At 40.9% G+C, this 14,404-nt stretch overlaps 2 protein-coding genes across 3 annotated transcripts; both read left to right on the top strand.

Annotated features, from left to right (window-relative positions):
- The first annotated feature begins 1,853 nt into the window (after nucleotides 1-1,853).
- LOC125990274 (cannabinoid receptor type 1A) lies at nucleotides 1,854-11,387 on the top strand. 2 transcript variants are annotated; one of them, XM_049757237.2, is made up of 3 exons: nucleotides 1,854-5,434; nucleotides 6,998-7,081; nucleotides 8,086-11,387. In XM_049757237.2, the coding sequence occupies exon 3, from the start codon at nucleotides 8,123-8,125 to the stop codon at nucleotides 9,518-9,520; it is 1,398 nt and encodes a 465-aa protein (XP_049613194.1). In that variant the 5' UTR covers nucleotides 1,854-5,434; nucleotides 6,998-7,081; nucleotides 8,086-8,122; the 3' UTR covers nucleotides 9,521-11,387. The 2 variants fall into 2 exon arrangements, with proteins under 2 accessions (XP_049613194.1, XP_049613195.1); XM_049757238.2 differs by lacking the exon at nucleotides 1,854-5,434 and adding an exon at nucleotides 5,451-6,821.
- A 657-nt stretch (nucleotides 11,388-12,044) lies between these two features.
- On the top strand, nucleotides 12,045-14,210 carry akirin2 (akirin 2). Its single transcript, XM_049757273.2, has 5 exons — nucleotides 12,045-12,548; nucleotides 12,750-12,881; nucleotides 13,238-13,387; nucleotides 13,457-13,528; nucleotides 13,637-14,210. The coding sequence occupies exons 1-5, from the start codon at nucleotides 12,377-12,379 to the stop codon at nucleotides 13,645-13,647; spliced, it is 537 nt and encodes a 178-aa protein (XP_049613230.1). The 5' UTR covers nucleotides 12,045-12,376; the 3' UTR covers nucleotides 13,648-14,210.
- Nucleotides 14,211-14,404: the final 194 nt, after the last annotated feature.

Raw genomic sequence — 14,404 nt, 5'->3', positions numbered from 1 at the left:
CAACAACCTGTATTATAAATGCTGTGGTTGCGCAAGTGTGCACACCCTCTTATAAAAGCCTACGTGGCTGCAATCACATTTCAACTCATGTTAAACGGGAGTCAGCATATTTCGGATATAACGGACCTCTGATTAACCCCAAATCAATTTCAGTTGTCTTCTATTCCTGACATTTTTGCGATTTTGGTCCAATTTCTTAAAGTCACACAATCCTGGGATTTCAACAGGGGTGTGCAGACTTTAAATACCCAGCCGCCTCCACTTGGATCAATCAAAATACCGTATTGTCCGCACTATAAGGCACACCTTCAACGAATGGCCCATTTTAAAACTTTGTCCATATATAATTTGGACACACCTGCCATAGTGGCTCAATATTGGTCCATATATAAGGCGCACCTGATTATAAGGCTCACTGTCGGCTTTTGAGAAAATTGAAGGTTTTTAGGTGCCTTATAGTGCAGAAAATACGGTAGCCACTTTTCTACAAAATACTCTTCTTTCATACCCACTTATCAACTGCCCTACATCTGTCCCCACCTATTTACGTACCTTCCTCCCTCCATCCCAATCAGTCCACACCCATCTATTTACCCACCCACTAATCTTCCATCCCGCCAATCTTATTTCCTACCTGCCCAATCGACTGACCCACCTTACGTCCCATATCTCTTCGTAAAGGTACTATATTCTGTCTCATGTACATTAGACAGTGAAATGTGTTCTCCATCCCTGAGGAACCGTGGCAAGCCGCCCAGGATTGATTTCGATCTTGTGTAAGTGCTTTAGGCAAAGAAAGCAACTGGAAATTAATCATGTACTGTATATTTTTAGCTGTGGGAGGAAACTGGAGCAAGACCCACAAAAACACGCACGACAACTTTTTTGCTGGAAAACACTTTTGTTAACCACCGTTTTCATAGGAAAGCTTCTCCTAACTTACCTGTTTATCTATAACTACCCAATTCCTAGTCACTGATTTCATTTCCCCTTTGTTCATTCGATTAGATACTTGCAGAGGGAGCTGCCGTAATTACAAACTATTATAAATTAAAAAGGAAATGTCAACTTTGTTAACCACCGAATAACGGCTTCGATTAAACTTTACAACTTCACGATCGCAATCGTGTTTCTTTCGGCCATTTTAATTAGGAAAACAATTTTGCGATGAAAGTGAACCCCAGCTGAAATATTAAAAGGAAGCCACATACAAGAGTGAAGTTTAACTTAAGAGAGAATGTTAAATAGTTGAGGTAAGTGATATGAATCACAATTATTGCATCAGAGCTTTAAAGTTGAGCTGCTGTGTTCACCTGGAGTCTGGTTTGGAGCTAAAACTCTCCAAGCAGACATTAGTATGCACTTTGCATCTGGACGCCCCGATGTAATTGACAAAAGGAACACTTAACTTCTGAATTTTTTTTTTTTTTTTGATGAGATGCAGAGGAGGGAGAGATTTAATTACTGTTCACGGGGATCTGGGACACCACAGCAAAAAAAAAAGTCCCAGTCACGTGATTTAAAAAAAAAAAAAAAGTAGAATTTAATGAGACTAGAGAAAATACATAAATTTTTAGTGGTTGGAAGTTATACAGAAAAAAAAAATCAAAAATGGAGAGAGCACAGACTGTCATTGATGGGCCTGTCTGTCTTTATTTAAAGCCATCCAAATGTGTGAATGTACAAGTACATCGTGTGAATGTTCTAGTATGTAACACATTGCGCAAAATGCACAAATCCACGTCTGCCCATTATTTTTACATCTCAGCGGGGAATCTTGCTCACTATTTAAGTCAGGCCCAAGTGTTGTCCCTTCTCAATATAATTATAAGTGACTCCTGCAGACTTAGACTAGACTGGCTTTAATAATGCCGTTTGTTTATGAGGGTCTCCTGACCGTGAAGCTCAGATCCCCGTGACCATGAACGACAAGAAGGCCTGCTATTAGGCAGGAAGCCGTAGCACCACTTATTGGAAGTGGATGTTGTTGCCATGACGCCAGAGCTTCAGAAGTGTTAAGCGGAGCAGATGTTAACTGTTTTCCACACCTTTTTTTCCTTTTGAACGCCGTGTCCTCGCCTCGGTCTTCATCATGCCTGCACCTCCCAGTCATCGGCGTTAACTCATGTGGAATCAGCTTCTTCGTACCTATTCGCATCTCCTTGGGATAATTGGCTGAGAACATTTTGTTATTATTTGCCGCCTTCTTCGTGTGTTGTCAAATCCTTCCCTGTGGATGAAATGATGATGTTCTGCTTTTGTTTGCGCTCAACCTTGGCTGTGTCATTTAGATCCCCTCCGTAGTTGTCATGCCAACGGCATATCTAAGGCCGTCGTGCCGATTCAACGGAGGGTTGGGAATGGTTGCGCTTCACAGACGGACGGGCAGGTACGGGCAGCCGTTGTCTTTTGGCAAGATTTTGGTAACGGCAGATTGCTCAAATTATGTATCGACACCGAGAGCGAAATGACTGACGAACACTGCCAAGTTCCATTTCATTTATGGATATCAATTTGTGCCCCGAGCACATTACAAATACCGGATGAAAGAAATTAGGCCGGTTAATTAGGTGAAATTACTGCATGCATTAAAAGATAGGACAGCCATGCATATTTCAAAAATAAATAGCACTTCCTGGAAAACCTGCATCATCCTATGCAAGTGCAATTTACAAGATAAAGTACAAGAACATAAAAATCACTTCAGATACACGGTTGCATAAATTACCGTACTTTCCCGAGTATGTCCATTACCCAAGGGGTTGTTTTTCAAATAAAAATGAAGCTGACTATACAATTTTTATAGCATCTTATAACGGTCGACAATAACGTTGTCTCCCTTGTTGCTAGAGAGATGGGACTTAATGAATTCCTGGACAGATGGAACCGCCAGTCCGTCCTTTTCCACTGCAAGGTCGGACATCTTGGTCTCACACCTCATGAAGGATGTGTTACACCCGGACATCCATGCCATCTGCACCCCCTTCTGCCCTCCCCCAAAAATCCTAAACCAAGGTGATCTCAAACACTGGTCCCCCCCCCACCCTCATCACCAAAATGGCTTTTAAGTAAGCTCAAAGTCACTTAACCTTCTCAAACTATCAAATATAAATACTACATTGAAATTCATACAGAAGTTCCTAGACAAAATAGTTTTAGGGCACCTCCTTGAGTGGTGATAAATATTCTGTTTAGTCGTATTCCCAAAATGGCTCTCAAAAATGAAAAAAAAATGTCACTGCAGTTGGAGATAAGCTTTATCACTCCTGCAAGGTGCCATTTTGAGTTATTGTCCATCTGAAAAGCTGGCATTAATTTAACTGCTACATGAATGGACCAGGCTTGATTCAATTCAGAAAGAAACTTTGAAGTTACTAAAGCTATTCAGCTCCGTCACAATGTTGCGGTGGACCGAGGAGACGAGGTTCTCTCGGAGGAGAAGCCGCCGATAGAAAATTAAGTAGAAAGGAAACAAACATGGATAAAGAAGAAAGATGGCCGACGACGTTTCTTTCCGAAGGGTTCAAGTCGACCCAGAAAATGGGCGACATTTAAATTAGTTGCCAGAATATATTTACCGAGAACTGAAGCACCAGCTGCATTGTTCTTCCAAATAGGTTCTATCTCAGCTTCTTCTCATTTGGCAACTGGACTAAGACTCCAGGCAAGTTTAGACTTGCGCTAAGATTATTTGTGCCACTTTCCAATCCAGGATGAAATGGCAGACAGCGACAAGAAGGAAAGTAGGACCAAAAAGCAAATAAATGACAAAAGATGCCAGGACTGTATTTATTTCTATCATTAACACCATATAATGGATCGTCCAAAAAACTCTAATAATCCAAATAAGCTTGTTTTTAATAACTTCATTAGTAGAGTCGCATTGTGCTTTATTAGAAAGAATGACTGACGTGTGATTCTCAGTTTATGAGCTAGTCACCATGGAGTGAGTCATGGAGTTATCACAGGAAAGTTAATCCAAGTCTCGTTTGATTTGATTGGCTGCCAAGAAATCAATGGAATTGATTGGTAACTGGTGCCACTTAGGGTATTTAGTGACTGATGTAAATGTAAGGAGGTTGTCCTTCAAGTGCTTGGTCAAGATCACAGAAAAGATGCAAATGAAATGATTCACTTTTGAAATGACTGATTAGTGTGGTGACAAAGATGTTTAAAGTGATTGTTTTCATCAAAAAAAAAAAAAAAAAATGCAGGTTTTTTTCATGTAACATGCCAGACAAGCTGGCAACTTTATTTATTTTGCCTTCTTGCATTTGCCATATTTGCACAAATGGTGGCCAAGGCTGCTTATTTACTCAACTGCAGATGGGGGGGTGGGGACTTCTGCTAGGGGGGGGTTTAACATCCAGTTCCTTACGAATGCGCTTTTGTCTCATCAGTTTCTTCTCCCGCCATGTTGAGTACTATACCTCCACACAAGGTAAGTTCATTAATACTTCACAATTACTGTAAGTTTCCAATCATTTGAGCCTGCTTATGCAACTTGGTAGGTACTCCTGTTTTGGTTAGCAACTGAAATAGAAATCGGAATTTTTTTTCCTTTCGGTAATAGGCCCACTGTGAAATACCTATTAGCACATCTGCTTCAAATTTCACCAACCTATGATGATGACCTTATCTCAATTGACTCCTGATGCTTTTTGCGAACATACACAAGTTGAAGCGTTCGTCACCTTGCAACAAACATCGATGCCTACCCATGCACAGACGGCTTTTATTGGCTGGTTGGATTTAATTAAATCCCTCCATCACCAATGCTAATAGAAGTTCATCAATCGCAGTACGAATCAACCGATGGTGCAGCTGTTCCAATATGGACGCTTTTCACTCGTGCGCTTGAATCGTTCTCGACGATAATAAACACAAAATTGGAGAAAGTACTGCGTGAAATTTGCTTTTTCATGTCAAGTATTTCCAGGCACATTTGACACGGTGAAAACCTTAATCACCAATTTAGCCTGAAAACCTTAATCACCAGTTTAGCCTATTTGGAAAAAGCAGATGCTAATCTTCAGATCAGCAAAATACCAATAGGGGTAAAGATTAACGCCATGTTCTGTGTGCTCCAACGAGGCTTAAAAAAAAACCCGAAGGGAAGATGTAAAAAAAGTCACCCACCAAATTCAGTATCACGTTAATGTGAGGCCTGAGGCGGGGAAGGAAGCACTTAACACGTCACATATTAACCTCTGGATTACGTTCCATTAATTAGTGGTCTGAACTTCCTCCAATGCTCAAGCAGAAGTTTTGTGTATTCCTACGACAGACTTAACTGTATTGTTTTTGATTTTCCTCTCTCTCTCTCTCCTCGCTGATAGATGGATCCAAAGTGAGTCAGTGGAGGACAAAATGTTATGTAGCACAGATGGCCAGAAGCTTTTTGCCTGAGCCACCGCTTATTGCTCACTAACAGGTTAGAATGCCAAAGGAATGAGTGGAAACTGTCACAACATTTTTGGGGGGGCTGCAAAAGTGTGCATGCAAATGATCGTGTATTAAATATTATAATATTAAATGTAAAATTAAATGTAGTTGGACTGTCTGCAGGTTGTTTTGCTAAGCAGATGCAGCGATTTGCATTTTTTAAATAATGGAAAAGATCTTTACTGCTGTTAATTAGATTCAAATAAAAGAATTTAATAAGAAATAATTAACATTCATTATTTAATAAATGACTAATTAATTGGGATGGGATATTTATCGACGTACTCTGGTGTGTGAATGGCAACGAAGCACCCAAGAAGGTGCTGGAGAAATTGTGACGTGCTAAATTTACATGCCGTGAGTCAGAAAGAGATTTCAACATCGATAGATGTGATGGTCCTTTTTACCATGCATGAGGATCACGACTGAGTCATGGCCCAAAAAAACTTTTTTGACTCTTTAAAATTTGTGCTCACCTGAATGCCAATTGTCTAACAAAGGCCATGTTTGCCTGATTTCCAAAATGCTAATTCAGCCCTTGTGTCAAAAACAAAAAAGGCTGACATGACTTTGTGATGTTTGCCAAATAAACACATGGAAATCAGATGCGGAGAGATTTGCAAAGCCACTTGACAAAGGTTAATTGCTCACTTAACACACACACACACACTGTTGAAAAGAATTTAACTTGTCTTGTTCCAAATTGACTTCAGCATTGATGGCAGAAATTAAGTTGGCCAATTAAAATGTGTTATTTTTTTTATTTCAAGATGGTAGCCCCCAGCAAAGTTATCAACTGTGATTACCGTACTGGCCCGAATATAAGATGAGGGTTTTTTCATTGAAATAAAACTGAAAAAGGGGGGATCGTCTTATAATCAGGGTCGTCTTATATTCGGGACAATACGGTAATTGGTTTGTATGACATTGCCTTATTGAATTTAAATGAAAGTAAAGTCAATTATGAAGTATTGTAAATTCCTCAGTGAAAATTGCATCAATATGAGTAGAAGTGAGTCCTTTTTTTAATTGTTTTTTTTTTCCCATCGCTATGTGGTGACTATGAGATGATTTGGAGCTAAACCAATCATCTCATTGGCTGTTTCGACGTGTTCTGGTTTCAATTCTATTAAAATCTTGCAAGCAAAGCACTGTGTAACCTTTTGTTTCTACGCCCCCCCAAGTCAGGCTTCTAATTTTAATATAATTTTTTCGTATTTGATGCTTTTTATGTCTGAACTCGGTGATCTGCATTGAAAAAAAGCAGCCTGGGAATTCAAGTAGGATTTCTGAGCCTGTGCACTGACTGGCCGGCCAGCTCGGAAAGTGGATGCAGGCACGTGACGTAGCTTAGAGGGAGCGACGCCTTATAAAAAGTGAGAGGAGTGTGGAGAGCACAGAGCGTCTGGAGGAGCCGCGCTCTCATCCTCCAACAGGAGAACCACTTCAACGCGGACACAAAAAACTAGTCGAATGTGCATGAAAAATGGCAACCAAGCTTTCTTTGCATTAAACCACACTTTTGTTTTTGCTTCTTTTTACCAAATCTTAGAAAAAGCTGGATGTTGCGCTTCTGCCTTGGATTAACGCGCAAAGATAAAAGGGCGGATCTGTGCACCGGAGGGAATTATGTAAGGTAAAAAACATCATTTGAATCTTTTGGTGCTTTTTTTCCGCATGTCATTCATATTTGTTTTGATTATTCTAATGCATTAGCGGGGGTTTCGACATTAAAGTACATTATGTTTCCACAATTTTGCAACTAATTACTAAATGGCATCAGTAAGTGCCATGCTGAAGTTTGTTCTTTAAAATCTTTAAAATAATGCATGAGATTTTTGTGAGGTTTTAAGCCTGGCAGAAATGCATGTATATAAATTTAATATCAGGGATAAAAATGCTGATCATATATCAAATGCATAAAAGTGTGAAATTTCTTGAAATGTTTGTTACTCAAAAGCAATGCTGCCCCCCCCCCCTCCCTTCCTGCAATTATTGCATACTACCAAAAATATTAGATATACTGTACCTGGGAAAAAAACACGGATGTGTTATGTGCATGGAGAGCAGCGTCCTCATGGGAGAAAAATGAACCCCACTAAGATGATATTGACTCAAACTGATTTTTTTAAACTACATCATTACATTTGATTTGTAGTAATGCATTCATGTAAATGTTGTTTATTGGGTCTCAGAAATACTGCTGCAGCCCCCTATTAAAAATACATCTACTGACCAAAACATTAGGTACACCTGCACAAAAATCCCCATTTGTATGCAAGAGGTGTGTCTAATATTTTGACTCTCAGCGGTGTCGTTAAATGAGATGCACAATAACAAGCATATAGAATCAATTATATTATTTATTCTCTTTAAATATTCAAATAAAAATAACTGCAGGTGTTAAAATGTATAGTTTTTTTTTCGTTCTGCTGCATCCCCCGTTTGGAAAAACATCTACAGGCATTAAATGCACGTCAATGCCTGCCATCTAGTGGTGATTAGTGATATTACAACTTAAAACTAAAGTCGAACCTTGCATAATGATGACAAATGCGATTTAAAAAAAATGATTCAATCATTCGTGGTGTTCCTAATGTGATTACTCCATGTCTGAGACAAATGTCCGTCCGTTTCCAGGTTGGTGTAGGTTGGTCCTCTCGTCTCTCCCGGCAACATGCAGTCCGTGCTGGATGCTGTGGCCGACACCACCTTCCGGACTATCACCTCTGGTTTACAATATCTGGGTTCCAATGACGCCAACTACGATGAGGCCGTCAGTGAAGTGGACTTCAAGGGTGTGTTCTCCCTGCAGAAGCCCTTGTCCTCCTTCCGCAGCAACGCCTTCCCTGACAAGATCCCCCCTGACGAGGAGCTGATCCTCAGGGGATTCTACCCCACCAATGCCACGGAGCTCCTGTCCAACCGGACCACGTTCCGGGACGAGGGCAATAACATCCAATGCGGGGAGAACTTCATGGACATGGAGTGCTTCATGATTCTGACGCCCAGTCAGCAGCTGGCCGTGGCCGTCATGTCGCTCACCCTTGGGACCTTCACAGTCCTGGAGAACCTGGTGGTGCTCTGCGTGATCCTGCAGTCGCGCACTCTCCGCTGCAGGCCCTCCTACCACTTCATCGGCAGCCTGGCCGTGGCCGACCTGCTGGGCAGCGTCATCTTCGTCTACAGCTTCTTGGACTTCCACGTGTTCCATCGGAAAGACAGCCCCAACGTGTTTCTCTTCAAGCTGGGCGGAGTGACGGCGTCGTTCACCGCGTCCGTCGGCAGCCTCTTCCTCACCGCCATCGACCGCTACATCTCCATCCACCGACCTTTGGCCTACAGGCGTATCGTGACCCGGACCAAGGCGGTCATCGCCTTTTGCATGATGTGGACCATCTCCATCGTCATCGCCGTGCTACCTCTGTTGGGCTGGAACTGTAAGCGCCTCAAGTCCGTGTGCTCCGACATATTCCCCCTCATCGACGAGAACTACCTGCTCTTCTGGATCGGGGTGACCAGCGTGCTGGTTCTTTTCATCATCTACGCCTACATCTACATCCTGTGGAAAGCCCACCACCACGCCGTACGTATGCTGAGCCGCACCTCCCAGAAGAGCTTGGTGGTGTACTCGGCGGACGGCACCAAGGTTCAGACCACTCGCCCCGAGCAGGCCCGCATGGACATACGCCTGGCCAAGACTCTGGTGCTCATCCTGGCGGTGCTGATCATCTGCTGGGGTCCCGTGCTGGCCATCATGGTCTACGACCTCTTCTGGAGGATGGACGACGACATCAAGACGGTGTTTGCTTTCTGCAGCATGCTCTGCCTGCTCAACTCCACCGTCAACCCCATCATCTACGCCCTGAGGAGCAAGGACCTGAGGCACGCCTTCCTCAGCTCGTGTCACGCCTGCCGGGGCAGCGGCCAGCAGCTGGACAACAGCCTGGAATCGGACTGCCAGAACCGCAACATCTCGGCCAACAGGGCCGCAGAGAGCTGCGTGAAGACCACTGTGAAAATAGCCAAAGTAACAATGTCAGTGTCCACCGAGACGTCTGCCGAAGCCGTGTAACTGCCCAGATTCGAGGAAAGTGGGGAAAACAGATTTGAAAAAATGATCATTTTGGGTTCTGGTAGAGCAGATAAGGCAAACGATCGTTGGTTTGATGACTCGCGTGTGAAATTTGGCAGAATATGAGGCTTACGTTAATAAAAAAGGCGCTAGCCACCTGTTTTCTTGATATCTGTCCATACCACTTATTTTTTTTTTTTTTTTAGGACTATTTCAAGACATTAAGAATTACTGGGGGGTAAAATGATGATGTAGTGGTTCAGTTTCCACTTTAGGAGTTTGAATGATTCTTTTTTTCTTAAATTGTGACTTACAGAGTATATTCATACCAAATTTCATTCATTTCTTTATCATCAACTGAATGATTCTGGCCTGAAAAAAAATAAAATAAATCTAGCATTGCTAATGTGTGAGCACAATGTGTGCCCAAGTGCCAAAATGGTGTTTTACAAGGTCAGACTGGAAAGAATTCTTCAGTTGACTTTCATGATAGTCTAATTAGTGAATGCATTTTATATTTTTGTACTGTGACTTCAGGTTTTGAAAACAATGTATTGTCACGTTGGGAACAAGGGGCTACTGACATTTTGAATTCCACACGGCTTATTGTGTGCACCATGAATACAAGAAATAGTCGCTTTCTTTTCCTCTCTCTCTTTTCTCTCTCTCTCTCTCTGGCCTTGAGTTTCTCACAGGCGTTTATGTACATACATTCTCATAATTAAAACAGGTCACTTTTTATACTTTTTCTGACAACACTCAGTGAGTGGCAAGAGTACAAGGGAGTGTGTGAAATGAAAAGTGAGGGGGAAAAAAAGCGCTTCTAACTCGACAAAATAAAAATAAATGCAGCTTTTTTTTCAATATGTGGTAACAACTATTTTTTTTAATGAATGGTGGTGAGCACCATTGTATAATTGTATTTGTTTATTTGCTCGCCGTTGGAGATTGTAGAGTGTTACAATCAGCAAGTGCACAGTGTTATAATAATAAGAATAGTGTCGCAATTAGGGATGGGCATTTTTACAAGAATGTTTTTTGAAATATAATCTGAGAATCTTTGAATGTTCTGAACTCCTATGCCCATACTAGACTCATATAGAGCTGAAAAAAAAAGGGACGTCTTCTACCACAAACTACTTGAGACTGAATCAACCGTGCCTCTGCTGGTTGATCGACAATCAATCAATTGATTATCTAATGCCCATCCCTAATTCAAATCCTAACGCTCAGCTATTTGTGTGGGCAAATATTTTGAACAATAAAAACGAGCAAGGGTGCAGTGTGCTGGTCACAACTGTGCGAGCTGCTTTCATCTCATGTCTGTTTTTACTAGATTGTGTGTAATATTTTGTGACTTGGTGATATAGTTCCAACCCAAAAGCCTTTAAAGAATCATTACAGTGAGTTGTATCCAGTGCTACTGTTGCAGCAGGTCATTTTTGTTGTTTTGTAAAAAGCCACCCATGCTCTGGCCCTAGTGAAGTAATCTTAGCGTAATGGAATTATTGTCTGCTGATCATTTTATGTGTAGAAATAAAATGGATGAGGGGTGTTGACACTTACAAAAGAATTACAGAATTTTCCCCAATAAGCAATGTAGTGCTTTTTATTCTAGGAAATTGACAGCACAATTGTTTTTCTATTGATGTAACGCTATCCATAACAGCTCTGTACCAGTAAATGCTTCTGCTGCTTCTTGTATTCTTGAATAGTGAAGACTAAAAAAAAAAAAAAATGTCAACTGTCAAGTGACTTTCTGTACAGTGGTGGGAACGTGAAGACTCCTCAAAACTACAAAAAAAAAGTCACAATTGCTCAAGTGTTTTTAATATTCCTGTTTCAATAAAGTTGCAGCTAATTGTCATTGTCTGAAGCTATTTGATTATTTCAAAATGATAAACATCAGGGTTGCATCAAAGAAAAGCATAAATATGAACAGTTGTTTGTCTGTAAATATGATTTCTTATTACCTTCACGGTCTACTCTGCTCTATCTTACACACAACCATTATAAGGACAAAGTAAAAGGAGGGATGGATGGAGAATCTTCAGAATGTACGATTTTAGCGCCATCTGGTGGTTCATTTTAGTATTTTTGGTCAGCCATAGATAGGGATTGTTATATAGTATTCATATATATGTGCTTTAGTTTAAACTGTACAGTATAGAGTACTGTACACAGTACTCCTAGTACATGTAAGAATAATAAAATTATTACCAATTCAATTTATTTTATATATTGGCAAATTAGTTTGGTTTTAATTATTCTCAAATAATTTCGAACAATTTTCTTTAAAACGTAGAGAAAGTGCATTTCACTTATATTAATTGTTTATTAAGAAAACTTTCAACAACTTCTCCCCGCGGGGTTTGTTGCCAAACAACTACAGTACAATATTTTTTAAAAGAAGGCGTCGACGGAGTTGTCGGGAAATGTAGTATTCAAATGCACAAAGCACAAACGATCACTAGTTCTAAAAACTACACTTCCCAGCATTTGGGGGTGGCTTCTCGCGCATGCGCAGTAGAGCAATGAAAACTACATGAAGCCGGCCGACCGTTGAACCGTCGTGTTTACTTTCTATAGCGTCGAAATATCTGCTTTCATCTGACGATACGCGGTAGCTAAGACGTTTTATTGTGTCTGCTTTGTTTCAAAACACGATTATTCATCTAAATCAAGTACCATCGGTTTACAAAAAGAAACGAGAAACGAGAAAATTTTAATTTATCATCACACCCAATAGCTGGAGAAGGAGAGCTAACAGCAGCGGCGTCGTTCATATCCGGATCGTCACAAAACGGGAAGATTCGAACTTCTTGTGTCTTGTTAGGGGTTTTAGAGTTTAGCGCAATGGCGTGTGGGGCTACGCTGAAGAGGACTCTGGATTTCGACCCATTAATGAGCCAGGCTTCCCCCAAGAGGAGGAGGTGCGCCCCGATACGGTCTCCCGTCTCCTCGCCGCAGAAGTACCTCCGTCTGGAGCCTTCGCCGTTCGGACAAGTGTCGTCCAGACTCACTACAGGTTTGTATTTTTATGCCTTCAAAAGTGTTTTATTTGACAGAGTTGGACTCGTAACTGTTGCAAATGATCATCTTGAGATGGCAAGCTGTGGTATGCTGAAATGGACTCCAATCTCATAAATCTGTTATGATCATTTTTTGGGACTGATTTTGTTTTACGCGTTGACTCTTAAAGTGAATCGTGATTTTGTTTCCATCACAGAGCAAATCCTGCACAACATCAAACAGGAGTATAAACGGCTCAAACGGCGAAACCTGGACACGTATTTCCAACAAGTAGACGGCTTCTCCACTCTGGATCTTCTCAATGTCCCCAGTGCATCTTCCCCATCAGGTAACAGTTGAACGCTCAGGCTGGATTTACACTATAAAGTCCAAGTGGACCAATTCTGGATTGTCATGACACTGCAGGATTATTTCGATTAGATATAGAGCAGCAATAGAATAATCAATTTAAAAAACAACCTCTAGGCTGCAAAATAATCATGCCCCATTATACAGCATTCCAAATTATGCAAATCATTTACTCTGATTCCTACAAATGCAATTGGCATCATTTTCAAGTCATCAAAAATTATGAGCATAAATGTTTTCAAACAAACCTCCCCCAAATTAAAATGGAGTTTCTGTTCTTTTCATAATCTGACTCTTTTGATTTTGTATTAACTGTGAGATTTCTTCTCCGGGCAGGTTCTTGCTCAGGTGCGTCCTCCCCCACCAAGAAGGAGCAGCCTTTATTTTCCCTTCGGCAAGTTGGAATGATCTGCGAAAGACTACTAAAGGAGCGTGAGGATAATATTCGAGAGGAGTATGATGAGATTCTGACCACAAAATTAGCAGGTATGATGAACACGGTATTTCCTCACAATGAGATTTATGTTAATTTTTATTAATTTTTTTAATCAACAGAGCAGTATGATACCTTTGTCAAGTTCACACATGATCAGCTCATGCGAAGGTTTGGAGAACAACCTGCCAGCTGTGAGTTTTATTTTTTCTCTCACGTTTCTCTATGAAAATTGCATTTTACAATTTGTGGCATTCAGTTAACTAAATAAAACATCCTCTGGTGTTGTCTCCCATCACTAGATGTTTCTTGAGTGGACATGGAGAATAATTGAATCTGCTGGATGCTGGAGTGGTCCATTTGGATTTTGTTCCCAGCTGTGCCATATCGCCTCCCAGTGGACTTGATGGACTAGTCTGTGGCTTTTTACGTTTCTGCTGTTGCTGCTGCCGTTTAGGAGGACTCCCCCTGCTGTTGTCGTGTCTGACCCCTCCGTGACTTCCCAAAAGTGGCCTGGCAACATTTCTTCGGCTTTCTTCTCTGGAGGCCTTCACATATTCAAGGTCAACTGCCACCGTAACGTTCTCTGGCCTTCGTAATTCAATTCAGTTCTCAGTTGTTCTTGTTTTACGAATGAACATTTAGTTTGTACTTTTTGAAAAAGGGATTAGATCCTGTCAAAGGGAGATTTCAGACTCGACTCGATGGATTAGAGAATGATTTTTTTTTTTTTTTTTTTTTACACCAGACGACAGGCATTTATTGCATCTGCATTACACTGACTTTTACTCAAAACACCAAAACATTTGCTTGTTGTAATAAAGAAGGGGGGGGTGTCTTAAAATCTCAAGAACTAATAAACTGTTTTTACAGGCACGTCTTTGTGATTACCTGGTGTCAATGGAGGTATTGAACACAAATTTGTTTGACCACGTTACTTTCCAGCACACACTGCAAATTATTTATTTTTATTGGATTATCATGGCCAGATGACAGACATAAAACATGAATTTTACAAGCACCTTGGTATTTTTTTTCTTTAGAAATTGACTTGAGCACTGAGGATGTAT

Source organism: Syngnathus scovelli, chromosome 20, assembly GCF_024217435.2.
Source record: "Syngnathus scovelli strain Florida chromosome 20, RoL_Ssco_1.2, whole genome shotgun sequence".
NCBI lineage: Eukaryota > Metazoa > Chordata > Actinopteri > Syngnathiformes > Syngnathidae > Syngnathus > Syngnathus scovelli.
The sequence above is the reverse complement of the archived record's forward strand: the minus strand, read 5'-3'. Positions and strand labels throughout refer to the sequence as shown.